Consider the following 26,315-nt stretch of genomic DNA (forward strand, 5'->3'; position numbering starts at 1 on the left):
GACACATCTGCAGGAAAGCTGCACCAGACCCACCATGAGCAGCGGCCAGGGTCCCCGTGCCTGGTGGCTAAGCTCGCCGAGAAGCAGAGCCTTGGAGGGGCAGGGTCACATGCCAGCCGGGGAAGGGACCCCCCGAGTCAGGGCGGCAGCAGCAGCAGCAGCAGAGGCAGCAGCAGGCCGGCTCTTGGGACCCTTGCCTGAGCCGGCGCCTTCTCTGGACCGCGCACATGGAGTGGGGTGCAGGCGACACGGAGACGCTTCTGGTCTTGTTCCCGTCACGCCGCTGGGTCTGGGGTCTTGGCAGTCCCCAGTGGCTCCTTCACAGGTAAACAGGGGAGGGGGCCACCGAGGCTGGGGCTGGAGACCTGTCCCTGCGAGGTGCTGGAGGGTGCGTTCTGGGGAAGCGGCCGCCCCGGCCCCTGCATGGATAGACCCCGCTGAGGCCAGAGCAGCCGCCGCCCTCTCACTCCACACGGCCCGAGAGTCCACGAAACTCCCTCGGTTTTATTTAGAAATAAACTAAACTTTTCAGGTAGGTACTTTACCATTCCAAGGCTTGCAGAGTCGGTAAGAGAGAAATAAGGATCATTAAGAAAACGGAGTCAGCGACACTAAGAGTCTACAACCGAACACGGAGAAACTGAGGGAGACAAACCACCTAAACACCACCCCTACCCTGGTACGGGACACCCGGCCTTGGAGTCGTGGATGTTTTTGGACCTTTTTCCCCAGAGAGATGCCTTTTAAGTAAATGTTTTTCATCTGCTGCCAAACGCAGGAATAAGTAGCCGAAGGAGAATCTGAGTTCGCTCTGCTACAAACTTCTACCCACAGTGACCTTGTCCGGTTCTTCTGTGCACGGCAGGGAGGGCGACAGAGGAGCCACCGAGGGAGAGGGTGCTGGTGGCTCCTGCCCGAGCCCACTACGCCTCCTGCCTCTCTGAGGTGGCCTCATGCTCTGTGTGCACGGGTCTCCGTGGAGGTCCGAGTGAGGGCGGCGGCAGGTGGAGTGCAGTAGTCTTGGGGTGGGGGCAGAGCGGTACCGGGGCGCGCAGAACTGTGGGTGCTCCCGAGGTCTGGCCGTCACTGCACTGGGGTCCCTACCAGCGGGCCGCACGCACAGGGGAGGCCCCGGGCGCCCACTCAGTGCTCGGCGGGGCCCGCGGGCTCTGCCCACGCAGACTCCTCGTCGGGGCTCTCGGTGCCCGTGGTGGCTGGCGTGGGAGGCTGGGGCATGCCAGTAAGGGCACGGAGGCTGTGGGGGTCAACAGGTGGGACCAAAGTCGGGGCCTCGACGCTCAGTGCGTCAGCAGTGTCCTCGTAGAGCAAGGAGATGGTGGGCTGCTGGGCGGGCAGCAGGCTGGGGGACAGGTGTGCGGTCTCCAGCTCTGGGCCCCGGGCCAGGCTCCTGCTGGGCCTGGCGTCTGCTTCTGCTTCCCTGCCGGTCACCAGCTGGTCGGGAAGGTGAGGCGGAGGCGGAGGCTGCTCTGGAGTGGTGGGGACATCTGCGTGGGGAAGCAAGCGACAGGGACACACTCAGCTTTGTGTGCTGGGCCTCGGCCAGCGCTCTGCTCCCGCCTGAACCAAGGCCCAGGGACGTGTGGGACACGGCCGGTGCTGGGGCGGGGCCTGGCCCCACTTACTCCTTCTGGGGACACAGAAGCTACTAAGGCCAGTCTTACTTGGGCCTGGGGAAAGCGTTTCAGGGCCCAGGGTCACCCTGACTGACGAAAACCTGGGGCGTGGGCACAATTGGCCCGTGGCCTGTGAACGCACGTCCAACACAGACCTGGCCTGGGCTGGCTGTGCCGGACGCCATGGGCCACCCGCCTGATGACAGAAACACGACTGGGAAGTCACTGCGCTCAGCGTGCCTAGAACTTCAGGCCATTCCAGAGTCTAGCATGGGGACAGTCACCCAAGAAGGAGCCCACTGCAGTATTTAAAACTTTTTTTTAGCTTACAAAACCCTGCAGGTGGTGCGTCTCCTCCGCGGTGCAGAGCTGGCCCCGTCAGAGGCCCGCCCAGGCCGCGCCCTCGGAGCTGACCCACGGGGGCTGCAGGGAGAGCAGGAGGCTTTGCCCGGGGCAGGTGTTTCCAGAGTGGCATTCCCCATTTTTGGTGTTTTTTAAAATCCTCAAATAGACCGGGACAGGTGACGGCCTGTCTGCTCTCCACTGATGTGCTGGCCTGGGAGGGCACGAGGAGCCAGGGGCTTCACGGCGGAGGGAGGTAGAGGCCGCGCACCGAGAGGCTCCGCGGGAGGGCCGTGGGCATCCCTCTTGGGTGCCAGATCCTTATTCGTACAGATCTGGGGTCAGCAGAGCACAGGCTGAGGGCCGAGGGGCACCGCGTGGCAGCGCCCAGGTCCTGGGGAGGTGGACCACGGTTTGGGTTCAATGTGATTCCAGTTCAATTAGGTTTTCTTTTCTCTTTTAAGCCAAGATAAAACAGAAAGGCCAACTGAACACAGAGCAAGAGAATGGAAAGACAAAGAGCGAAATGAGATCACACAGCGGGGGTGGGAGGGAGAGTCCTGGAGGCCGGCGGGCGGGCGGGCGGGCAGGGTCACTTCTCCCCAAGGCCCCCCACCCCGCTCTCTGGGGTGGTGCTGGGGACGGAACCCAGGGCCGGGTGCATGCTGGGCACGTGCTCTGTGCTCTGCCCCCAAGCTGCGGCCCCAGACATCCGGGGAGAGAGAAACAGAAGGTCCAGGAAAACCGCTGCCTGGGACCTGGGCCTGTCCTCACTCGGGAGGTGGCAGCTGGCACCAGTTGGCACGGGGGACAGCGTGAGCCCTGCAGAGCCGGAGTTCCCGCTACTCGCCAACTCTGACTCGCTCCACCGGGAAGGACACCAGAGGAGCCGGGCCACTGGCCGCCCCTAGCACGACCCTCTCCACGCACCAGAAGGTGTGGCTCTGTGAGTGGGCGGGGTCCTGGGCTCTGGTGGCCTCCACAGGCTTCAGATGGCCAGAGCCTCTCCAGGGAGTCAGGCCCGAGTCCAGCAGCGGACAGGCACTTTAGAAAGGACCAGTTCTCCAGGGGCCCTGTCCTGCCTCGGGGACAGAGGCGACCCGTTCCCTTGGCTGTTCTCGAAGCTTCCACGCAAGAGCTCCCTCTTGGCTGAAGCCTAGGTCTGCAGGTGACAACCCTGGTCCCTGGTCCCCGGTGGGGCTTCTGGGGAGAGCACAGTGAGCCCCATTCAAAAAGCAGACCCGCCAACAAGCAGCAGCACATGCCAACTGGACTCTGTAGGGGAAGAACCCCCCGCTCCTGTAAGTGGTGGGTTGACCCCGAGACCCTCCTCACTGACCCCTTCTCCCTCCCTCGCCTCGCGCCTCTCCTTTCAGCCCCTAAGAGTGGCTTCCTGCAGGGCCCCTACAAGTCCGTGCAGCCGAGGGGGAGCAGGGCGGCAGCCGGGTCTGCCCGCGAAGCCCAGCAAGGACCGTGTTCTGGTCCAGTCTTGGCTGCAGGGTTATCACTGACCCCTGGGCGTAGCTGGGCTCCTGGTGTTTTCGAGCCCCAAGGCCAGCCGTTGGGCCCAGGGTGTGAGGGACTGGAGGGAGTCTGACTCCTGCCCGTGGGTGGGGACACAGCCACAGCTGGAGGAGGACCCAGCAGGGGTCCTCCCAGGACTCTGGCCCATGAGGACAGCACCCCGAGGCTGGTCTGCAGCTGTGGGGCGGGGCCTCGGCTGACCCTTGCCGGCGGGTGGCCATGTTTCAGCACAGATCTCAACTTGGAGCTCGGCTGGGAGAGGCGGGCGGCGACAGGAGGGCAGCACAGCAGCCAGAGGCGGAGCTCAAGCAGCGGAAACAAGAGGACAGCAAGCAAGACTGCCCGAGGGACAGGCCAGCCACCAGGGGCAGCGTCCTGGGCGGGCGGCCGCCGTGGCCTGGCCCTCAGACCACCCTCGCCCGGTGGCATTCAGCGTGAGGGGACTCCTGCTTGTCCTGTGTTTATGAGGGAGCTGACTCGGGGCCTCTGGCTGGAAGGGGACGGAAGGTGCCGGGGCTTCGGCAGGGCCAGGGGAGAGAGATCAGGTGGCTCTCAGTGCTCCATCAAGTTGTGCCTCTCAGGCAACTGCCACCCACGCCCCAGGCCTGGCTGCAGGGACCCACAGGGCTGCCCCAGGAGGCTGCCTCTGGCCCTGGGCTGGCCTGGTGCCGGGAGGACTGCAGGGTGGGGACAGTGGGGGACGGAGCAGCGGCCTGGGGAGGCGAGGACAGGCCGCTCGCGCGGCTTCTCCCTGGCCAGCCGGGCCCTGACTCCCACAGACCCTGACCCGCAAGGCCGTGGGGCAGGGACACGGGGCCCGTGGGGCTGCCGGAGGAGACCTGCCTGAGGTGACAGTGCGCGAGGTGTCCTGGCAGCCGCAGTTCCCAGCACTAAACCCAGTGGCCGCCGTGACTGTCGGCCTCCGACAGGCTGAACACTCGCCGGCGTCCTTTCCTGCCACTCCTGACTAGAGGGAAACACAGGGACAGATCATAGAAAGCCTTCGACAATGGAGCAGCAAGGGGACGTGCAGAGAGGGACACACAGCAGCGACGGACGCGAAGCATCGACGAGAGTGGGGCCAGGGCCTTGCCGGTGTGGCTCCTGGCAGCGGACGCGTGGGCCCAGCCCCGGGCACACAAGACGCCCGCCACCCCTCGGGGTCGGCCGGTCGGGAGAGCCAGGAACCAAACCACGCACTCGTGCGCCTTAGTAGGGTGAGGGACGGGGGCGGTTTGGCCCTGTGGGGAAGGAAAGACGGGTCATTAGCAACTTCCAGACTCGGTCAGAAACCTCAGGGACAGAAAGCAAAACTGCCCATCCGTTTTAGCTTAACAACAGCCCGGGCGGGCGGGAGTGGGGGGGGTGCTGGGGACCGGGCCAGAGCAGCTAAGTGAACCCAGCAGATTCCGGCCCGAGTGTCGGGGCAACACTCTCCCCCACCCACGGTGACTGGCCTTAGAAGACCCGAACCTCTGCAGGGACAGTGGGTGGCCAGGGTGGGCGCTCATCGGTGGAACAGAAGTGTCAGGAGCATCTCATGGCCAAGGGGGTCACAACTTAGAGACAAACTCGGGACAAGAGCAAAGGCCAACGTCATGCCACAGAACACAGGCGAACGCACTCACGCGCTCGGGCACCGCAGGGCGGAAGGTGGCAGGTTTGTGACATGGATTTTACCACATTAAAAACAAGTGCCAGGGAGAGGCAGGGACAGGTCACGCCTCCTCCTCGGGGTCTGGCTCGGGACTCGAGGGCTGAGTACAGAGACGTGCAGCCCAGTCTTGGGGTGTCTGCTCCCAGCTCCTGAAATGAGGGTGTGCGGCTGAAGATGGCGTGCCCAGACCAGGGGTGCGGGGAGCAGGCGAGGGAGGGGAGGGACCACGGGGTCCCGGCTTAACCACCGAGCCTCATCCCCAGCCCTGCTCATCTTTTATATAAGACAGGGTCTCAATGACTTGCTTGGGGCCTAAATTGCTGAGGCTGCCTCTGAATTTGTGATCCTCCTGTTTCCAGGCATGTGCCACCGCACCCTGCCCTTCTTCCTCCTCCCTGTACGACCCTGGGGAGGGTCAAAGGTAGCCTCAGTTCACAGCCTAAATGGCTCTAAAATGAACATTCAAAGGACAGGCTGACCTGCATTCTGACATAATTTTCTAACAAACAATTTTCTGTCCTCTGCAAAGTAGCCCATCTGGAACCCGTGTGAAGCCCAGCAACTGCGGAGACAGAGGTGCGACTGGCTGTTTAAGGAACCCAGGGCAGGTCACAGAGCGCTCATCCGAGGGGACGGTTTTCTTTTCTTTTTTTTTTTGTTGGTACTAGGGATTGAGACCAAGGGCACTCTGAGCTACATCCTTAGCCACCCCCCATCTCTTTTTTTAGACAAGGTCTTGCTAAGTTGCTGAGGCTGGCCTTGAACTTGAGATCCTCCTGTCTCAGCCTCCCAAGTCACTGGGATTACAGGCCTGCGCCACCGTGCCTGGTCATGAGGACAGGGGGTTTGTCAGAATTCCATGAAGGGAGTGTGTGCGCGACTGTGGTGACTGTGTGTGCGTGTGCAGCTGGTGTGCACGCAGGCCCGGGCTTGCGGGTCACTGTGCGGGTGTGCGGGGACCTGGGAGGTGAGGTTTTCCTCGTGGCCTGCGCTGGGGTCTGAAGCCGGGCCTACCCCCTCCCCCGCCTGGCGTTTTCTGCAGTTTCAGCTTCTCAGAAGCATCAGCTGCTGAGGGGAAGGACGCGGTTCCAACCCTGTCGCTTTCTCACCAGGGATCACGCTGAGCTTCCTCAGCCCACAGCCGCCTGGGCCCCGGACACTGCAGCCCAAGGTGTCCCCCCCCGCCCTCCCCACGAGGCACGCAGGGTCCACAGCACTTTCTTTAGAGGCCCGTGAGCTGGGTGCCCCTAGTCCTGGTACTTGGGAGGCTGAGGCAGGAGGATTGCTCGAGCCCAGGAGTTGGAGGTCAGCTTGGGCAACACTGGCGCATTAATAAACAAATGGCAGTGGGCGAGAACTGACTGGTGCAGGGGTATCACGCTGGCCATTCAGGTCCCCCGGGCACGGCTTTGATAGGCAAAACACCCCACAGTGAAGGGAAAACCCCTCTGGTTGGGTCCAGGGTGTCAGGGACTTCAGCTGGGCCTCTGACTTGAGCTCTCCAGGGCATCTGCAGCTGTCTCGGGCTTGGGGAGGGACCCAGAAGCCGCTGCTGTCAACACTGAGGGAGCCCCTGGTGACCAGGGCACCCTTTCCAGCTCTGGCCAGGGCCCTACTGGGCTAGGCCTGCAGGTGCTGAAGTCACGGCAGGGCCACCAGCCTTGGGCCTGGCAGCCACAGGAATGCCTCTCAGAGACCACTCACGGCCTGTCCTGGGGAGGCAACCCGACAGGGAGGCCCGAGAGACGGGAGAAGGGTTCCCTGGTGGCCAGCAAGATGGAGGGCTTGGGGCCCTGGTGGACCTGTGAGAGACCCTGGGCTGCCTTTCTCACGGATCCCTGGCCTGGTCAGTCTTTGGCTCTCACTCCAGTGATGCCTCCTCTGGGCGCCTCTGGAACCTTCCACAGCTGAGCTGTGCTGGCGGATGAAGCCCCTGCAGGTCTCCTTTGCAGTGGTCTGTGACTGCACAGGTCTGAGGGACCTCAGTGACCCTGCTCACTTGTGGGACCAGTCCCCGCTGACCCTGGTGCCTGTGCTTAGCAGGGGCTCCACATGAGCCAAGGAAATGGGGTTGGGCATGCCAGAAGCCGGGCAGCTGGGGGGACTGAGAAGGCGGGCCACAGCCGGGCTGGTGGAGGGACCTCTGGGGTCAGGTCTCAAGTCCACAAAAACAAAAGGGACAGCCTGACTCACTGAATCCCGGAATCCCAAACTAGGGCCCACAGGAAGCTGAGAACATCTGTATTTGGGATAAACAGGGGCCTTGGTCAAACCCAGGCAGGAAGCGTAAGGTCCCCTGAGCTGGACAGAACCGGAGCGAGCGTCAGCTGGCTTTGCTCCCGCACCTGGGGGACCCACAGGGGCTGGCAGGAGAGGTGCGGTGACTGACCAGCGATACAGTGCGTACTGGCTGATCTGATACACGGACATGTCGTGTGGTGGTGAGCTCAGGCCGTGAACGTGTCCAGCCCCCCACACTGCCCTTTCTTGTGTTAGGAAACATGTTAACCGGGCAGCAGAGCGGCCCCTGGGCTGCAGAACACCAGACCCCACCTCACAGAAGTGGATTCTGCAACACCCTCGTTTTTAAGGATATCCTTGTACAATCTAAGTTTTCGAAACTGTGGAGCAGCACCTTGGGAAAATGGGCCTGTCCCGTCAGGGGTGGACGGCACCTCTACACTTTCCCCACCAACACCTGGCTGGGCGAACTGTGGCTTCCATGGCAGAGATGGGCCTGGCTGCTGCCCGCTCCACGGGGCACCCTGCACTCTGGGAGGCTGTCAACCCAGGGACAGGAGTGCTTCTGATTCAGCACTGTGCCCTTAAACACCACTTTGAGGACAAGTGGCCCCATGGGTGGACAGGCTGGGGCAAGAGGTTCCTCCAGCCTACGCGGCTGCCCGGCTGGCCCTCTGGAGGACAGTAGCTGGCCCTCGGTGGGTGGAAGGTCTGGCAGGTGGCCCAGGGCCGACTTTCCCCGATCAGGAACTCAGCACTGGGTTAGTGCTCAGAGCCAGTGTCAAACCAGGCCACTGGCGGAAGGGCCCCCGTCCCAACTCAAGGTCCCATTCCTCCTCCCGTCCTTGGCTTTTCCTCCAGCAGCTTTGTAGGACACCAGGCAGATGCTGGAGCCGGCTGGTGAGCAGCAGGCTTTGTTCTGCTCGGCCTGCGGTGGTCGAGGGCTGGCCCGGGAGCCTGGCATCAGGGCAAGAGGAGCCTGTGGGCTCTGCTGCCCCCCCTTCCAGGGATCAACAGCTGGGTCCCCAGGTGTCTGTGTCCCTGTGTGATGGTGAAGTGAAGTTGCCCGCAGGCTGATGGTCACCAGGCGCTGGCTGTCTTGCAGTCTGAGGTGGGACCTGGGCCTCAGGCTTTTATTGTTGTGTGGCATAAAAAGCAGGGACCTGTGTCCTTGTCTCCGCCAGCCTGCTGGGACACACTGAGCAGGAGCAGACACCTCAGAGGTCCCGTGACTGGCTGGGACTGCCTGGCCACCTGACAAGCAGGGCTACCAGCCCTGGGCCCTGCGGGGAGTGGTGGGGACAGGGACGGAAGGGCGGAGGAAGGCCGGGGAAGGCTGGGACCCCCTGGGGGTGCAGCGCCAAGCGCCAGCCTCCTTCACGTGGGCATCCTCGGGCTGAGGCCGGATTCTGGTAACGTGGCACCTGCTGGTTTCGGTTCTGGGCTCATGCGTCCACTCAGCCGTTGGCTGCGTCTCCTTATCAATGTGAGGGAGGCGTGCGGGCTGTGTGGGGCGAGCTCTCCAGGTAGCAGCTGTCACACACAGACACGGAAACACACGGCAGGTGTGCACACGGGGCCACATGGACACAAGCACGGACCAGGTTCAGCGGGGACCTAGGGCCATGTTCTGGGAACACCGTGACGGTTGCTCAGACCTGTAACCAGTCCCAGATGGGATCTCAGAGTGCGTGGCCACCTCCGCCTAGCCTGGGACAGGGAGGGGAGCAGATGCCAGGGGAAGAGGGTCCCAGCGAGTGGCTTGAGGATGACCTTCACAGGCCTGGGGGCCCAGCTGTGGTGCTGGGTGGCTTCACTCCACTGGGGATGTGAAGCTGGAGATGCTGGGGGGAGTCCAGGTGTCCAGGGACGCTGGCTCTGGGGCTGGGTGGCGGCGAGGCCAGCGCCCCTTTCTCCGTAACTTAATGAGACTTTGGTCAGGTGCCCCTGAAGTACAATGGGCAAGGGCACTTGAGTGGATCTTGTGGGGACAGTGAAGGCACCGAGGGTACCCAGGCTGGTGTCACTGGGACCCTCCAGGCCCACGGTGGGGACGCCTGGGGCGAGACGCACCATCCGCTGGTGGCCACCAAGGTCTGTCCCCACCTGGGCCCTGCTCCTCGCTGCACTAGGGGCCGAGCTGATCAGGAACCTCCCGTGTGCTCCTCGCTGGGAGTCTATGGGTGCTCGGGGTGAGTGGCAGGAGGCTGGGAGTCTATGGGTGCTCAGGGGTGAGTGGCAGGAGGCTGGGAGTCTATGGGTGCTCGGGTGAGTGGCAGGAGGCTGGGAGTCTATGGGTGCTCGGGTGAGTGGCAGGAGGCTGGGAGTCTATGGGTGCTCGGGGGTGAGTGGCAGGAGTCTATGGGTGCTCGGGTGAGTGGCAGGAGGCTGGGAGTCTATGGGTGCTCAGGGGTGAGTGGCAGGAGGCTGGGAGTCTATGGGTGCTCGGGTGAGTGGCAGGAGGCTGGGAGTCTATGGGTGCTCGGGTGAGTGGCAGGAGGCTGGGAGTCTATGGGTGCTCGGGGTGAGTGGCAGGAGGCTGGGAGTCTATGGGTGCTCGGGGGTGAGTGGCAGGAGTCTATGGGTGCTCGGGTGAGTGGCAGGAGGCTGGGAGTCTATGGGTGCTCAGGGGTGAGTGGCAGGAGGCGGGGAGTCTATGGGTGCTCGGGGTGAGTGGCAGGAGGCGGCTGAGGTGGAGGCCGGGCTGGTGGGGCAGCCCCTTCCAGGCTGAGTCCAGGGGCTCCGGGACTCGGTGCCACGTTTGGACTAAGTTAAAGGACAGCAAGATGCGGTCCCACACAGCCTGAGGAGCCCTCCAAGGGCACGGGGCCCTTCGGCAGGCAAGTGGACAGGTCTGCTGCAGGCAGAGCGTGAGCAGTGACACGGCTCTCTGCAAGGTTCAAAGGTCACTCCTGGGAGGTCCCTGTGGTGACACCTGAGGCTGTGGGGTGACGCCCAGCGGGTTTCAGGTGACCCCCCCCTTGTCTACCCTCTCAGCTCTGTATTCGGGGAGGTGCTTGCAGTGCAGCAGACTGACACAGGAGCTAACCCGAGCCATGGAAGGTGCCCTCCTGAGTGACAGCGTCCCCCAAACACTGTGACACAGTCACTGGGTATCAGTGGTCACAATGGAGGCGAGGGACCAGGGGTTCTCCAAAGCCCCTACCCCTCTGAGTCACGTGGTCAATACCTGCTGGGCTCTGGGCTGCGGAGGGGGTGGAGGATGAGCCCCCCGAGTCACCGTGGCTGGTGTTCCCGCTGCCGCTGGGGCTCCCGCTGGCAGATGGTGGTGACGGCGATGACAGGGATGGCGAGCTGTGCTGGTTTATGCACTGGGCCACGGCGAAGCCTGCAAGACAACAGACGCCGTCAAGCGGGAGAAAACCGGAAGGCCAGCGGGAGGTCTTAGATGTCAAGGCGACTGGACCCCATCCCAGTGCCCAGAAGGCCTGGGCCTGTTCTCCAGAATGAGCTGACTGGTCAGGGGCCGACCTGGACACACGTGAAGCTGTGTCCTGGGAGAGATGGGGGCAGCCCTTGAGCCCGGGCAGGGTTGGGAGCTGTCCATCTGTGCCTGGGGTTGGCCCAGCAGCCTGTGGGCTCTGCCCTTGAAGGGGACGTGCAGCCATAGGCTCCTGGGACAGAGTTCACACAGTCGCGGGGCGTCGGGGGCCTCAGGGGACACCCCCTACTCTGCTAAAGGGACGGCGCCGGATGCCAACTGGGAAGTCACCCTGGGCTGGAGGGAGCCTGGAGTCTTCCTGCCAGCGATGTGCTTGGCCCTGGGCTCCAGGGAGGTGGGACCTGGCGCTTCTGTGATCTGTGGCCACTAGCACACGGAGGGGACAAGCTCTATGTCTCAGAAACACTTGGACCTAGACAGCGGCACCTGCTGCCCCACTGGAAGTACGGGCCTGCAGTGGCCATGTTTCTCTCGTCTATTTCCCAGCAACGGGCTGAGGACAGTCGTCCACCCTCAGGACCCCACTGCTGGGGGAACAGCAGATGGACAGACCTCAGTCCCTCGACCCAGCCCGGCTGCCCCTTCCAGGACACGAGCCGTCCTGCAGCCGCAGCGCCTGCCCTTTCAGCACTCTGCCTTTCCAAAGGCCCCGACGGACGGCGTGGCTCCCCTTCAGCCCTCGGGAGCTGGGCAGGCCTCCCGTGCTCTGCACCAACGACACGTACCAGGTCGGGATGGGGTTGGGGCAGGCCCTCCCATTCGAGCAGAGCGAGGACACTGAAGACCCTGGCCATTCTGCATGCCTCGCCACCGTCCGAGTGGACACCTGCACTGTAGCCAGCCCCAGACCTCTCCGCGCCCTCTGCCCTGCTGAGCCGCTCAGGTCCAGCCCTGGCTAACACGTCTTCGGGAAGGCCCTCGGTGCCCGGGTCTCCCTTTGGCAGAACCCAGGAACGCAGCCTGCAGCCCTGGGACCTGGTCTACGGGCAGTCGGGCTGCTCTCGCCTGGTGGCAGGGCTGAGGGGTTGCCATGGCGACCGCAAAACCTTCAACGTTTCACCACTCGGCTCCAGAGAGAAGCAGGGTGCTGACCTGGTGCAGAGGACGGCGCGCAGGCTGCGGCCCCAGGGCAGCCTGGTTTCACTGTCTGTCCACCGGCAGCCACGGCCCCAGGCAGCCCTCTCACCTAACTCATCTGCTCCCGAAGCAAACTGCCGGGACCACCACTCAGATGAGGCCTGGCAGGCAGCTCTACGCACGGAGGGGACCGTGCTCAGGACCAAGAGCCTGCCCTGTCCACTGCAGGGCTCTGCTTATGGGGAACTGTGGGATCCGTGTCCAGGGGGCGTATGTGACTGACAGATGCTTGTGGGGGGGAGCCCTTGGGGGGGAACCAGGGCAAACATCCGGCGATCCACACACCGGCCAGGGAAATTCCTTGGGGACAGCCAGCAGCAGCCTCAAGAAGGAGTTTTATTGCCGCTCACTTCTTAATCACTTAAAGTGGTAAACCCTCCAGTTTACAAGCTGTTTACTTGCCTCGAAAATGAATTACCCCTGAACAAATCAAATCGTCAGGCGGCTTTCCCAGGCTGCCTCTCCATCAGAGGCACCATCACAGGGCCAGGGGGGCCCGGAGATGGGATGGAGCCTGTAAGCCCCTGACGCCGACGACGAGCCCGGCCCTCGTGGACGAAGATGCGGCTGTGACCCAGGTGGCCAGGCCCCTTTCTCTGAAGACACAAGTCTTCCCTGTGGCTCTCTGTGGGACCCGGGTGGCTGAGGATGTGGCTCATGGTAAAGCACCTGCCTCGCAGCCAGCAGACCCTGGGTTTGTCCCAGACCCACAAGGAAAAAAACAGAAAAGACAAAAAACGAAAGTCCTCTCACTGGGGGGATGGGTTGGGGGTCGAGCAGAGACTGGCAGTAAGATCTGCGTGTCACGAGAGTTGGAGAGACAAGACCCCCGCCCAGGTCCTGTGCGTCAGGTCCCTTCTATCCCGCAGAACCACCGAGTGGAAATGGAGACCACTGGCCAAGGCTGGGCCTCAGCTCTCGGGACAAGAACCCCGGCGCCTGCTGTGCTGGGCTGCTCCCTGTCTGGGCTGCTCCCTTCCTCTTCTCTGTCTTCAAGTGTCTCTTCCCCACCCCTCGGCTGCTCAGAGCCAGCTCGGGTGGGAGGCTTCAAGGCAGGGTCACGGCCCTGTCCACCGGGGCCGCCTCAGCTGGACGGGAGGGCTGGCCAGGCAGAGAGGCTCAGGGGATCTGTGCACCACTGTCGCTGTAGCCGGCAGTGCCTGGACCCTCTGGGGAAAGGTTCCGACAGGCTTCTGATATGGCTAGCTGTGTCTCCAGGCCATTCTCCCTGCCTCTGGAGTCACAGAACCTGGCCACTAAGCATGGCCATGTGACTAAGTAATGGCCAGAGAGTGAGGCAGACATGCACACAGCATGCGGGATTTCCCAGAAGTGCCCCTACAGCCCCAGCACCTGAATTGAACAGTGTGCTCCACCACTGACCTCTACTCCTGGCCCTTTGACATTGTATTTTGAGATAGGCTCTTCCTAAGTTGCTGAGGCTGGCCTCAAGCTTGCAATCCTCCTGCCTCAGCCTTCTGAGTTGCTGGGGTTACAGGTGTGCACCAAGGCACCTGGCAAGGCTTGTTAACAGGAAAGGAGGTACTTCCTCCTCCATTCTGCTTCTTGGAACACGGATATGATGGCTGGGAATCCAGCAGCCATCCTGAACCATGAGTGTGAATCACCTATTAGGGATGGCAGAGCATCAAGCAGGAAGATCGGGTCCCTGAAGCGCTTGTGTAGCCCCTGACTACCCACACACGCAGGCTCCTTGTCCCTGAGAGGGAGATGGACTTTTCTTTCAGATGTAGTTGGACCTCATCTAACTGATACAGGTGCGGGGAAGCTTTGTTAGTGCAGGGGTGTGAGCTGAGTCTCCTGGCCCGAGAGCATCTGGAGGGGCAAGCTGCTCTCCATCTGCTGGGGAATCTGCTCCGGGTCAGGTGAGGTGGAGAGGAGGAGACCTCCAGGGGTCAGGGAGACGGGAGGCGGTCCTCCACATGGACTCCCAAATCTTTAGGAAATCCTCAACGCGTTCCTATATCGTGCAAGTGAATTTTTATTCCTTTCTTTTTCTGAATTCACTTGAGGCCCCGATGTGCAGGGGCAACGACCGGGGAACAGCAGGGACGGCAGAGGTCAGAGGGTGGGAAGGGCCTGGAGCCAAAGGTCTCCTGAATCTGCAAAATAGCAGGGAGGGACCTCTGCGGCCAGCCTGGTGCTGTGCCCCTGGCACACTGCGATTGCTCTGCGGATTCTGGTGCGTGACCAAAGTGTGACTCAAGAAGACACTTCTGCCCCTCAGAAGCTGTGAAAACGGCTGCAGGCTCACTCCAGTGACCCCGTTCCACACAGCTCTGACCGCCCCACGGCCAGTCCTCCGGCTTACCTGCTCCAGGAAGATCCGGCTGCTGGTGCTTCCAAGCCAACTCCAGCACCAGAGAGAGAAGCCCCAGAGCCCAGCGCAGCACTGAGAGGGGGCAGCCTGCGATACCGGGTGGGGCCTCCAGCTGGACGTTCACCCTGCGGCTCAGCCTGGGCTTCCCGGGGCCCGGGCCTGGGGAACACGCCAGGCGGGACCTCAGGACAGAGCCCCCACCTGCAGGATTTCTGTCCCCTGAGGCCCTAGACGCCGCTGCCTGGCTGGGGCAGGAGTCACATCCCAGGAAGGCACCGCCATGCGGCGGCTTTTCAAACGTCATGGGACGAAGAAGGGACCTCTGCAGCTGGCACAGCCTGGCCAGGGAGGGGCGTCCCTTCCTTCCTGACATCTCTGTGGGGGACACTGCTCTTGAGAGACACAGACCTGGCAGCACCATGGGAACGGGGACCCTCCCAGGTGAGGAGGGCCAGAGGCAGTAAGCTCGCAGGCATCCCCAGGAGTCACCTGCTTCGACAGAGACCTGGACACTGAGAAGCAGGCCTCAGGGTGACCACAGTGTCCCGGCATCCGAGAGCAGCTGGACATCTAGATCTCTGTGTAAAGCCTCCTGATGTCCTCGGGCCTCTGTTTGGAGAGTGCGGAGGAAGCAGGGCCTTTGCGTGCCAGGCGGGTGCTCCACCCCTGACCTGTCAGACTGGCGGTGGGAGCCCGGGTGAGGCCGACAGCCTCTCCTGTCCGCCTGGGCACCTGCGCACACCTGGGCTGAGCGGCTCTGACCTCCAGGGGCCAGGGTGCCACGCTCTGGGGCGGCCACGCCTGACCGCCGAGGTGGGCCCCTCCTAGGGAAGGGCTCTCAGATCTGGGGGAGAGCTCTAGCCCCCACAAAGCCAACCGTTATCTAATAGTCCAGGTTGAAGAGCACAGAATGGATCCTGCTGAGAGCTGACCCCGGGGAAGCAACCCGGTGCCTCAGAGGGAGCGAGGTCCCCGGCTGCCTGCTGCTACAGACTCCGCCGAGCCCGCGGCTCAGGTTTCTGGCGACGCAGCGTTCACATTTTCTCACCACCCCTCGCGGTGCTGGGAAGCAGCGAGAAATCAATGGGCCCCGTGACCTCGGCACAGACCGACGACGGCTGCTCCCCCACACTGGCTCCTTCCTGGGCTCTGCCCTTTCCCCTCCCACGGCAGCCTGCCAGGTCCCCGGGTGAGACCAGGGGCTGAGACTGTGACAGAGTCTGGGACTGCAGCCTACTGGCTGCTCTGGACAGATGCCACTTACAAGATCTGGGGCCAGGCCCGGCTTTGTCATTCCCATCTGACCCAGAGGCAGCTCCGGAGCCCACCCGCTGGTGGATGAAGCCACGGGTGGGGAGGGGAGCCACTGGGAAGGGCCGCCTCAGGAAGATGCCACCACCAACTGTTCAGAGAGCGCGTGCTGGACAGAGGGGCCGGGGGTCTGGTTCAAGCCCAGCATGGCACCCAGCAGGCCAGACAAGGGCCTGCGTGCTGCCCAGGTCTCCTCAGAAATCCACACAAAGAAGACAGAAGCTGCGGCCACGTGGGTGGGTTCCCATGGCCGCGACCTCGTGGACCCCCGGGGCCCCCGCAGCCTCACTCTCTGCCGGGCCTCCAAGTCTGGGTGGCAGGGAAAGAGTCAGGGAGTCACCAGGGCCCCCCTGCCGGTCCTCTTTAGTGGGCTGAGGGGCCCGGTTTCGGGCTGCTGCACACAAGCCCGGCTCCAGGGGCATCTACCCCACCCTGCTCTGGTTTCCTCCCTGTGTCTTGGCACTAAAGAAGCCACCTGCTGTCCAGCCAGGGGACAGATCTGCAATCAGGCGCCTGGGGAAGGGGACAGTACTGCGACCTCTCTTGGCCCAGCTGAGCCGCTACCTCACGGCGGCCCTGGTCACTGACTGGCCGCGCCGACAAGGCTCGAGGCGTTCATTTCTGGTGGCTCTTAGCGGGGTGACATGTTCAACGTACAAAAATCGCGGGGAACGTGCAGGATCTGTGAGCCTACAGCTCTTTATCCGCGTACAAATCCTCTTGGATTTTAAGGACTACACTTGAAAACCTGCGGAAAGAGAAAAGGGCCTTCAGTACCTCGCTTCCCCTCCGAGCCCAACTGCCCTCGGGAGGGGCTTTGCCCTCGGTGAGGGCCTGCTGCCTGTGCTGCCCCCAGTCCAAGAGGCCCTTCTGCGGCCAGGGGGGCGTCCGGGCGGGTGGACGCAGGAGCTGGAGTCTGCATGTGTGGGCGCCCTCCTGCCTTCCCTGACAGGGCAGCTCTCCAGGCCACAGAGGGTGGGCTGGCCCGAGGACGGCAGAGGGGACTGGCTCTCTGGATGTGGCTGGAGTTGCGGAGACCTGGTGGCCGGCCCTGACTCGCCCTCCCGGCCCTCTTCCAGGGATTTACCGTCTGTACATTAGCATGTAGAGGGCTCCACAGCAGTCTTTCAGCCACGGCATTAGAAAGCTCAGCAGTGGCCATCTTGACTGCCTGTCTACTGAAAGAGCATCGAGAGGGGGCGGGTTAGACGGTCCCCGGGGCCTCCAGGCACACGGCCCGCCGCCTGGGGACCCACGGGGCAGTGGATCAGCCCGCCCGACTTGCCAACCATGAGCCCAGCTTCGGGAGGGCCGGGGATCTCCTGGCAGGTCTATCTCCCCTTCCAGGCCAAGAGTGGCTCCCACCGCCACCCACACCTGGCCCTGTGCGTTCTACGGGGTGTCTCTGGTGGACAAGAGGGCCAGAGGGGGACTTAGTTTGATCCTCTGCAGAAGGCACATGGGGTGGACACACACTTAACCCACTCCCCAGGCAGAGAGCCTCGTGCCTGGGGCCCAGTCTCCTGCTGGTTTCTGCAGGACCGGGACTTTTCAGAGCAGGGGTCAACCGCGGCAGCCGGGCCACGTCACCAAAGCCTCTCCTACCAGGTGTTTTTAATAGATCGGGGTTCGGCCAGAGTGACAGATGACGACGTTCTGTTACAAATCAGCGAGAAAAGAAGGGGAGACACCATCGCAGCAACGTGGGCCAGACAGGACCAGGGCGTGCTGAGCCACAGAGACCAAGATGGGCATCAGCTCACCACGGCTCTGGAAGCCCCAGCCGAGGCTGTCAGGTGGACTGGGCTCTGTCAACTTCTGTCTTGGTAGCCCCGAGGGACACGGTCGGTCCTGAGGGACTGCCATGCATGTGGCTTCTCTCGTCCGGAAGGGAGAGGGCCTAGACGGGCAGGCACTGCACTCTGGGGACGGAGCACAGTAGAGAGGAGGACCCAGGGGCCAGGCCGTCCCTGCGGGCCTGTGACGGGGGACCTGCTCACCCCGTGGCCTGTCTTCTCTTGACCCCACACCTCACAGGGCAGTAAGATTGAAGGAACATGGTGTAAAGGTCCCAGAGGGACTGGCTGTGTCGGTAACTGGAATTTGGGATGCCTGAAACTTGGGCAGTGAGGTAAGAACTGGGACTTTCTGTTTTCATAAGTGACTTTAGACACAGGGACATGTGGCAGAGGACATGTCTCTGAGAAAACAACACAACATAAAACAGAACTCTTTCCCCGCCACCTGCTGTGACGGCCATTTCAGGAGGCCATGCAGGGGCTGGGGCCCGGGTACAGCAACGTTCAGTGCCTGGGTCTCCAAGGTCTGTAGAACCAGCCTAGGAGCCGACAAGCTCTCGTCACGTCTACCCAGTCCCGGGTCTCGGTCTTGTCATCACGTCTACCCGGTCCCGGGTCTCGGTCTCGTCACGTCTACCCGGTCCCGGGTCTCGGTCTCGTCATCACGTCTACCCGGTCCCAGGGTCTCGGTGCGGCCGCCCTCAGGGTAACACCGACTGTTCCTCTAGGATCTCCGTGATGGAGAACTGAACGGATCAGTGAGCCTGGTCCAGACGGCCAACATTCAACCACAGTCACCTACAAAAACAGCCACTCACCACGTCCAACCTATTACGAGTGCTGCCTTGGGACGGCCTCCGCCAGTGGCTTCCTGGTCGGTGCGGGTGTGCCCTCGCCCCAGGCCCAGGCCTGCTCCCCCTCCACGTCCAGAAGCCTGCCGTCCACGCCTGCTCTGGAGTGCGGAGGCACTCAGGGGCAGGCAGGCGTCTTTTTGATGGAAAACCCTCTAGAAAGGGGCCCTGCCAGGTGCTGGAGGGGCTCCTGATGAGCTGCGGCCGATCCGCCCTCCCCCGCGCCTCTCTGCCAACGTGAAGCTGAAGCCTGCAACATCTAAACTGCCCTGGCTACTCTCATTTGTAGTTTTGACTTATTTTTCTAAAGTATGATTAATATTTCATTGTAAAAGTATTGATTTCCTTTAACTAAGAGACTTGAAGTTTGCTGCATCCTTAAGCGTGATTTTATTATGTCTTGGGCCGAGTGTTTTTCCTCCCCCCACCAAAAGAGCGCTTCTCCTTTTGTGTAATGTGTGTCAGGAAGAGACGAGGAATTGGTTCCCAGATGTGCATCCCGCCAGCTCAAGGGACCGCCCAGTACGCAGACCTGGGCAGACGCTCCTGAACGCGACTCTGCGTTTCATGTCCACCATCACCATCCGCTCAAGAACGAAGGCACAGCATCTATATTAAAACACACATTGGCTCCGAGAGAGGGGGCTCTGGGACAGGAAGCCGGCGTGGACTGGAGCCAAGCTCACAAACTGCTCCCGGGTGCGGGGTCCACAAAGACCTCACTTCCACATTCTCTTCTTCCTCCTTCCTTCACCAGGGACAATCTCTTGTCCTTTGCTGGTTCGGGCTGCCCCAAACACCACCACTTCCTCCTGTAGGTGAAGGTCGCGCTGGATGCCAGGCGGGGTGGGGGAAGTGCACGTGGTACAGACCCATCCAGGAAGCGGCGGAGGGCCATGCCTGGCAGAGGACCGAGCGCTCTGGAAGGTTTAAATATTGAACATCCTTTCTCCTTCCTCCACATTCATTATTAACCTGGGCCCACACCACTGTGTGCATTGACTTCAGTTCTTCCCCAGAATCAAGGCACCACGGCCAGTGCTGGGGCTGGCCAGGGTGGAGCGAGATCTGGGTTTCCTTCTCCAGGCCCTCGCTGGGGGACCTTTACGGTCAGCCCCACGGTCTCAGAGCCATGGATCCTGGAAAAGCCTCAGCCTTCCAGTGACCCCTGGCACCCAAATGCGATGACCAGTGCCCCGAATACTGACAGGCCCGACACCTCCCCTTCCCCCCGGAGGAGCATGGGGGGCCACAGGAAAGGCACTGCTGCCGCCCGGCCGGCGAGGCTGGGCAAGTCTCGCCAGGACAGGTGGCCTGTTGTTGGGGCTGTGGTGGTTCACCAGCTTTGCCCAAGGAAAAGCCATCTCAGAGGCCATGTGACCGTGAGAGGTGCCCTGGTTTAAAAAAGAAATAAATCTGCTAAGTGGTCAGATGTCCCCTGGTCAGCTACTGGACAACTGGGAAGGGGCCAGCAGTGGCCGCGCGCTGACATGTGAAAGCCATCGGGTGTCAGCGACCCTGGCTGGCAGCCAAGTCAACTGCGGGCTCCTCGCTCCTCCCCAAGACAAGCAGGCGGGGTCAGAAACAGAAACGAGGCGCTACCTTTTCCTGGGTCCAAACAAGCAGAGCAGGGGGCTGCGGAACAGGCTGCAAAGAGAGGCCCTGAGGACCTGCCGGCCGGCCGAGCTGGCGACAAGCGCCCCTCCCCCAGGCTTTTGTCCACCCAGGCCAACTGTCCCAAATGACCAGCCTAAGGCTTCCACCTGCCTTTAAAAGACAGCACTGCACTTGAGGTCGACCTTCTCCCCTAAACACGGGCTCCATTCACCCGCCTCGCACCCTGCTCTCCCGCTGAGCTCCCACCTGCTGAGTCAGACGGCCAGGCCAGCGTGGCTTCCCAGCCTGAGGACCCAAGTGCCCAGGGCTGCCCTTTGTTCTCTGAGGGGTCCCTCCCATTAAAGCCACTCCGGCTTCCCGGCTTCTCTCCCCAACCCCAGGTCCCAGGATCTACCCTAAAACACCCCGAGGCTGGCTTGCTTTGAATGGCCTTGCAGAACCCCTTCCCTGGCCCGCCCTGGACCCCAAAGTCACCGAGGGCTACTGCTGGATTCCTTCTGCCGCAGCGGGGTGGCACAGGCCGCAGTGGGCTTTCAACTGAACTAAATCAGAGAACTCCTCTCCGTCTGGCTGGGCAAACTGCCCCAGAGTGAGGCCTCAGCGAGGCGCCGAGGGCCCAGTGTTTCTGAAACCTCCGTCACCTCTGTGGTTGCGAAACACCCCCACAGCGCTCTGAGCCACGGCTCCTATTTTGCCGTCAACCTGTGGACTCTCTTTGGCAGGAATGAGGAACAACAACAACGTGGCTTGATTGAAAGAATGTCCGTGCCCACGCTGGTGGGCCCCAGAGCGCCGCGGCGTCTCTGCGGAGCCAGGCGCGTGGAGACAGGGCCTGGGGCGGCTCTGGGCAGGGCCACTCTGCTTTTTGAAAAGTACCCTGGCAAGGTGCCATCGAGAGCCTTCGACACAGGCATCCCTTTGACCCTCAGGAACAGTTTCCAGAGGAGTAACTAGAAATGTGCGCCAAGATTTCTATAAAAGGGTGGTGGTCACAGGTGGCACGTAACGCAGCAGAAACAGCTCACCCCAGTGCCTCGGAACATGACCTGATTTGCAAGGGTCATTTTGCGGATCTGATTAGTTCAGAAGAGGTCAGCAGATGGGCCACAGGGAGACGGAGGCAGAAGTTGGGGAGGAACTTGTGTAAGCCAGCGACCACCAGAGGCTAGCAGGGCGGCCTCTGCTCACAGACCTTAGGAGTCCCCTCTGCTCAGGCCTTCATCTTGGATCCTGCCTTCCCAGCGGCAAGGCGACCACTCCTGCTGTCGAAGTCACAGAGCTTCAGCACTTTATTATCAAGGCTGCTTCAGGGAACCAGCCCTCCGCTGGGGGCCTACTGGGCAGTCGCTAAGAATGACGTTTGAGAAGAGGTGCTCTACAGCAGAGGGAGACGCCCTGGGCACGATGGCAACACTAGTAGGACAAGGCCTTGGACCCGGAATTCTGCACGAGGGTGCCCACCGCTGCAGTGTTCAGGGCAGCAAAAGCATGGACCACCATGATGCTTGGCAAGAGAGACTCCAGTATCCACACCATGGAATACTACACATCCAGGCAAAGGGTACGCCATCTGTAAGCGTTAACAGATTCCTAATCATAGCAGTATCTGAGAAAAAGAAAGCCGTGGAAGGGGACGCAGAATCATGATGATCTTTAGGCCAGAAGGCCAGGCACTACAGACAGACATATTATAGACCCTCTGCTGGGTCGTGGGCAGTTAAACCCCAAATATTAAATCTCTACAGGAAAAAAGCATGTACGTTCACAGGAAGTGGCACCAACAACTCTTACAAACAGACCAGAGAAACTATCTCTGTTTTCAGAGCTGTTTGGATTCCAGACTTGCAGAGACAGGGCTGCACAGGACGCATGTACAGAGGCGGGTCTGGGAGGAGGAGTGGGGCGGGTAGTCAGAGGGAACCCAAGTCTCATTCGTAATGTCTTCATGATCTTTTTAATGAAGCATCAACTCACGTATTTTTTTTGGTAACTGAAAAACTCTTCTTTGGTACCAGGGATTGGGCCCGGGGTGCTCCACCACTGAGCCACTGCCCGGCTCTTTTTATTTCTGAGATGGGTCTCCCTAAGTGGCTGAGGCTGGCCTGGGACTTGCGGTGCTGCACGTTATAGGCGGGTGCTACCAAGCCTGGCTACTAAGAGTCAAAAAGCAAATAAATTAAAAACAGAAACAAGAAAGACGGGCCAGAAGCCAGGTGGGAGACAGCCGAGAGGCCAGCGCCCGTCCCTGTGCCGGCGGCCAGGGCTCCCTCTCCCCGTAACTGATTCCCTATATTCACGCATTAATGCTCGACGACCAACGCGGCGGCCTGGGGGACAGAGAAAGCGCTGACCAGCTCGCCTGTTCCTGTCGCCGTCAGCCGGTTCTCAGGCTGGGTGACCTCGCGGGCACAGCCCCGCGGCTCCCTGACCTGCCCCGCTGCGCTCACTCCAGTGGCCCCCTCACCAGGAACACGGCCCTCCCCCTCTGCCGACACACTGCCACTTTGATTCACGTCTCTCTACTCTCTGTCCTTTATTTTCTGTCCCCGTTGGCCTCTGATGGCTTTTTGGAGTTTATCATATTGAACTTTCTCTCTTTCCAGGAAACCCGATTTTTCCCTTCCCCTTCACAATTAATAAATGACCACGAGACACTTCTTTGGACTCAAGTACATCCCGCTCCTCGCAGATCCACTGCAGCTCCTCCTCTGTGGCCCCAGGCCTGGCTGAGGGCACGTCACCTGTCACCAGAGCGAGAGCATCTGGGCCCAGCGGTGCTGGGGGAGCTGCTCCTGTCTCCCTCGGTGACGCGACGGGGCTGTGCTTCAGGGCCACCCTCCCTCCAGGTAGGGGAGGAGTACGGGTGGGACTCTGAGGACAGACAGAAATGGGTGCAGCCCAAGAGGGGCGCTTAGGGGAACAACTAATTGGGTTCAGACCGTGTCCCTGCTACCAACTCGTGGTGTGACGGAGCGGTACCTCCAGTCTCCTCCCCTGGGCACACTGTGGGGAGACGGCCCTCCGCAGGCGCCCCCGTGAGAGCACACACAGCCCTGCCCGCTGCCCCGGAAACGGCAGCTGGCGTTGTGCTGCCGCCAGCCACCGAGCAGCACCTGCCTACAAAGGCCCCGCCCCGTCCCTACCACCCAACAGGAGGCCCCTCGCTGGCCGGCCTGGCCGCCCCCCGCCCCCCTGCTCATGCTGAACGGCACCGGCACCGGGGACGTGGTATTTAAGAGTCACTGATGTGAGCCAGACGGAGGGGCAGCAACAGAAGCTCCCAGCTTCAGAGCCACCCTTTCCCAGAAGCCACGATCCTGAGGGCAGACCACAGTCCAGAGCTCTCTGGGAAGGCGTGGAAGGCGCACCGCACACGTACCTCATGATTCACAGGAAGGAAAAGGGGACAGGGCGCTCTTTTACCAGTAAGCACAGAGGTTTTTTCCTTCAAAGTCAAAAAGAAATTGGAGGAAAGGCAAGTTTTAGGGAAGAGTAAGGAAGCCAGGCGAGTCTGGAGTGCACAGGTTTCCAGATCATTCCGGAACGTGCTACGAGGTTCTCACTGCTTTTCACACTTGGCCTGGAGTGCACAGGGGAACCAGACGACAGTCTCAGGACGCCTGACCGGCCCAGGGTGGCGCTCTGGGATGCAGCCCTGGTGGGATGCCGTCATTCTGAACCAGCTGCACACTTGAAGCACACAGCTCCCTTCACGACCACCACAAAACGCACTTTGGACCACTTTCACCCCCTTCACCGCGAGTCCCGATCACGCCTCACACGGGGGCGCGGACACTTCACCCCAGCCGAGGGAGTCAGTCCCCTGGCTCGTGGGCCGTCCCCGCTCCAGGTCCCGACGCTCCTCCTGCGGGTGGCACAGGACGCTCCGTTCTTCCAACAAGGCCGGGCCCAGGGACCTTCCCTCAGGGAAGCGCCTCCAGTCACAGCCCTCCCCTGCGCCCTGCTGCTCGGGGACGAGGCACTGGGCTGACCCCCCGCATGGGGACCAGGACCAGGTCTCAGGCCCGCTTGGGTCAGGGTGAAAACAAAGGGAACCCTGTGCCCCGCCAACAGAGCGGCAGCTCTCAGTGGGCACAACGTTCTCACCTGCTGGGTGTGGGCAGCCTGAGGGCCAGGGCACCACCAGGTCCCCTGTCCGTGGGCCTCACTGGGACTCAGCACTGCCCAGGTCTGTCACTCCCCACCCGCCTCAGGAGAGCCCCCTGGACGCCAGGTCCAGGTCAAAGCCCTTTACTGCACACGTCCCAGCTCTCTGGGACAGTTCTCATGGTGGAAAGTTCCGGACTCTCTGGACTCACAGTCCCTGGGAGCTCCAAGGCACTGGCCTGAGACCCCAGTGAACAAAGCCTGGCACACAGAGGGATGTCAGGGCTTGGCCGCCCGTCCATCCGCCTCCCTGGCTCCCTCTCCCTGATGCAGAAGCAGCACCACCTGCCTGCCCGGCACTGCTGGCCGGAGCCGGGACCAGCAGTCAGCCAGCCCAGCCCCCCCTCCCTGGGTGGGGCAGGACAGGCTGGGGGCGGGCGAGGAAGGAACCGTGGCGAGGGGCGAGTGCTGCCCGGTGTCAGGCGGGTGGACAGCTGGGAGCAGTCCAGGCGGCCAGCACGCAGGGTGGCTGGACACAGCACACAGCTGCCCGGGGAGAGTTCGGAGCTGAGGCTCCCTGCCTGGCAGGTCCACAGGGCAAGGGCACGTCTGGTGTGGTGGGGCCTGTGGGGGTCCCTAGTGCCGCCCTAGAGCAGGCCGGGGACAGCAGGAGGAGGTGAGGTCAGCCTGCAGGAGCAGGGGGGCAGACGGCAGGACCTGGGCTGGCGCGACCCAGAGCCACATGCTGTGAGTGGCCTTTCCTGCTGTGCTGCCCGGGGCAAGGAGAGAACAGCAGGCTGATTCTGAAATGGCCCCGGCATGGCCACGGTCAGGAGGCCAACGCAGCAACTCACTGTCCCTTTTGGTCAGCGGTTTCTTGGGTCACTCATTTATGCGTTGTCTACGGCTGCTGGCCGCCCAGGCAGAGGCGTGTGCCCTAAAGGTCTGACCCTTTACTTGAGTCCTTCAGGCGAGGGGCAGCTGGCTCCTGGCACAGGAGCTGGCATGAGGCAGGGTCTGGAGCTGCAGGTGTTTTCCAGGTGGAGCCGACCGGCATGGGTGTGGGAGCAAGGGAGGCCAAGGGTGAGCCCCGCCTGCTCTGCACAAGGCCACGTTCTCAGACGCCTGTCTGTTAAGTGTAGGTCACTGGCCCCACGGGCGGTGCCTTCCTGCCCCTGAGGACGCTTGCAGCTGTTCTGAATGTCACTTGAGCCCCCCTCTTAAAGCCCATGGTGCCTTCCTGGGTCCTCTGATGGACTCAGGGCAGTGCACCTGGCTCAGGAGGCCACGCCCACATGGCCCCCCTGCCCCCCCCCCCCCAGGACCTGCCTGCACTTGCGGTTCCCACACCCCATCCTGCATCTGCCTGGACCCCACGTTCCACCTGGCCCCTCCTGGACTGGGCGGAGCCCGCCCCACCCTGGGCTCCCACCTTCACAGCGCAGGTCAGACTGCTGCCAAGTGGGTCGGGCGTGGCCTTCCCAGGACACGGTGATCTTGAGGGCAGGGCCATCAACAGGAACAGAGCAGCGAGCGAACTGCACCAGAATGGGTTTGTGGACAGCACAGCTTGGAGCTCTGGTCTCTCCTGAAACTGGGGCCTCGGGCGCCTGGCACAGCCCACTCCACACCCACAGGTAGGACGCCGTGGGCCTGCCAAGCTGCTGCTTGCCCCTGGGTCTCAACGCAGCAGCTGGTCCCACGGATACGAAAGCTCCGTGGGAAGAGGGACCCAGTCACGCAGGGCCCGGGCCAGGCCAGCCCCCGCAGGTGCTCGGGAAACCTGCCTGCGGCCAGCCCTCAGCACTAGATCCCGGCTGGAACAGGAGCCCTCCTGGAAAGCGGCTTCCTTCGGTTCTCAAGGTTGGACGGACCTCAGGATGGCCCAGGGAGCTTCAAACCAGCAAGGGCCTCTGCCCACTCTGGTCTAGCTGGGGTGGGCCTGCACAGCTCTTCCAAAAAGTCCTTGGGGCCCAGCTGGCTCCCTGCAGGCCTCAGTTGGGGGCATCCTACACGCCAGGATCCAGGCCTCCCCAAGAGCCACGCCTCTGGGCGCCAGACCCCCCCCCAGGCCGCCCTGAGAGAAGGAGGTTTTTCTTTGCTGCATGGAGTCTGACTGGTTGATGGCCCGCGGAGGCTGGGGAGGAGCAGCCAGAGAGAGGGCGAGGATGACGCCATGCTGAGGGGCGGGCCTCGTGCCCTGGCCACAGGAGCTGGGTGCCGTCCCGGGAGAGCAGCAGCTCTCGGGCAGCTGGACGCAGTTTCTTATCTTCTCTTTTGGGGCACCAGGG

At 62.2% G+C, this 26,315-nt stretch overlaps 1 protein-coding gene and 1 long non-coding RNA gene across 6 annotated transcripts in view; one reads left to right on the forward strand and one right to left on the reverse strand.

Moving 5' to 3' along the window:
* Positions 1–484: 484 nt before the first annotated feature.
* Clec16a (C-type lectin domain containing 16A) overlaps positions 485–26,315 on the reverse strand; it is a 177,181-nt gene continuing 151,350 nt past the window's right edge. For 2 of the 5 annotated variants that reach the window (XM_027940442.2, XM_027940441.2), the window contains exons 22-23: positions 10,589–10,747; positions 485–1,505 (exon numbers count right to left, since the gene is read on the reverse strand). In XM_027940442.2, the coding sequence (XP_027796243.2) occupies positions 1,144–1,505; positions 10,589–10,747 (521 nt within the window). In that variant the 3' untranslated portion in view covers positions 485–1,143. Of the gene's footprint in view, positions 1,506–4,343; positions 4,468–8,492; positions 8,932–8,962; positions 9,057–10,588; positions 10,748–26,315 lie in introns of those variants that run through there. The other 3 variants (XM_027940444.2, XM_027940443.3, XM_071605472.1) reach the window with 3 other exon arrangements.
* On the forward strand, positions 8,448–22,574 carry LOC139702915 (uncharacterized). Its single transcript, XR_011705460.1, has 2 exons — positions 8,448–8,509; positions 10,396–22,574. It is a non-coding gene; the product is annotated as an uncharacterized lncRNA (long non-coding RNA).

The sequence above is a fragment of the Marmota flaviventris genome, chromosome 19, assembly GCF_047511675.1.
Source record: "Marmota flaviventris isolate mMarFla1 chromosome 19, mMarFla1.hap1, whole genome shotgun sequence".
Classification (NCBI taxonomy): Eukaryota; Metazoa; Chordata; class Mammalia; order Rodentia; family Sciuridae; genus Marmota; species Marmota flaviventris.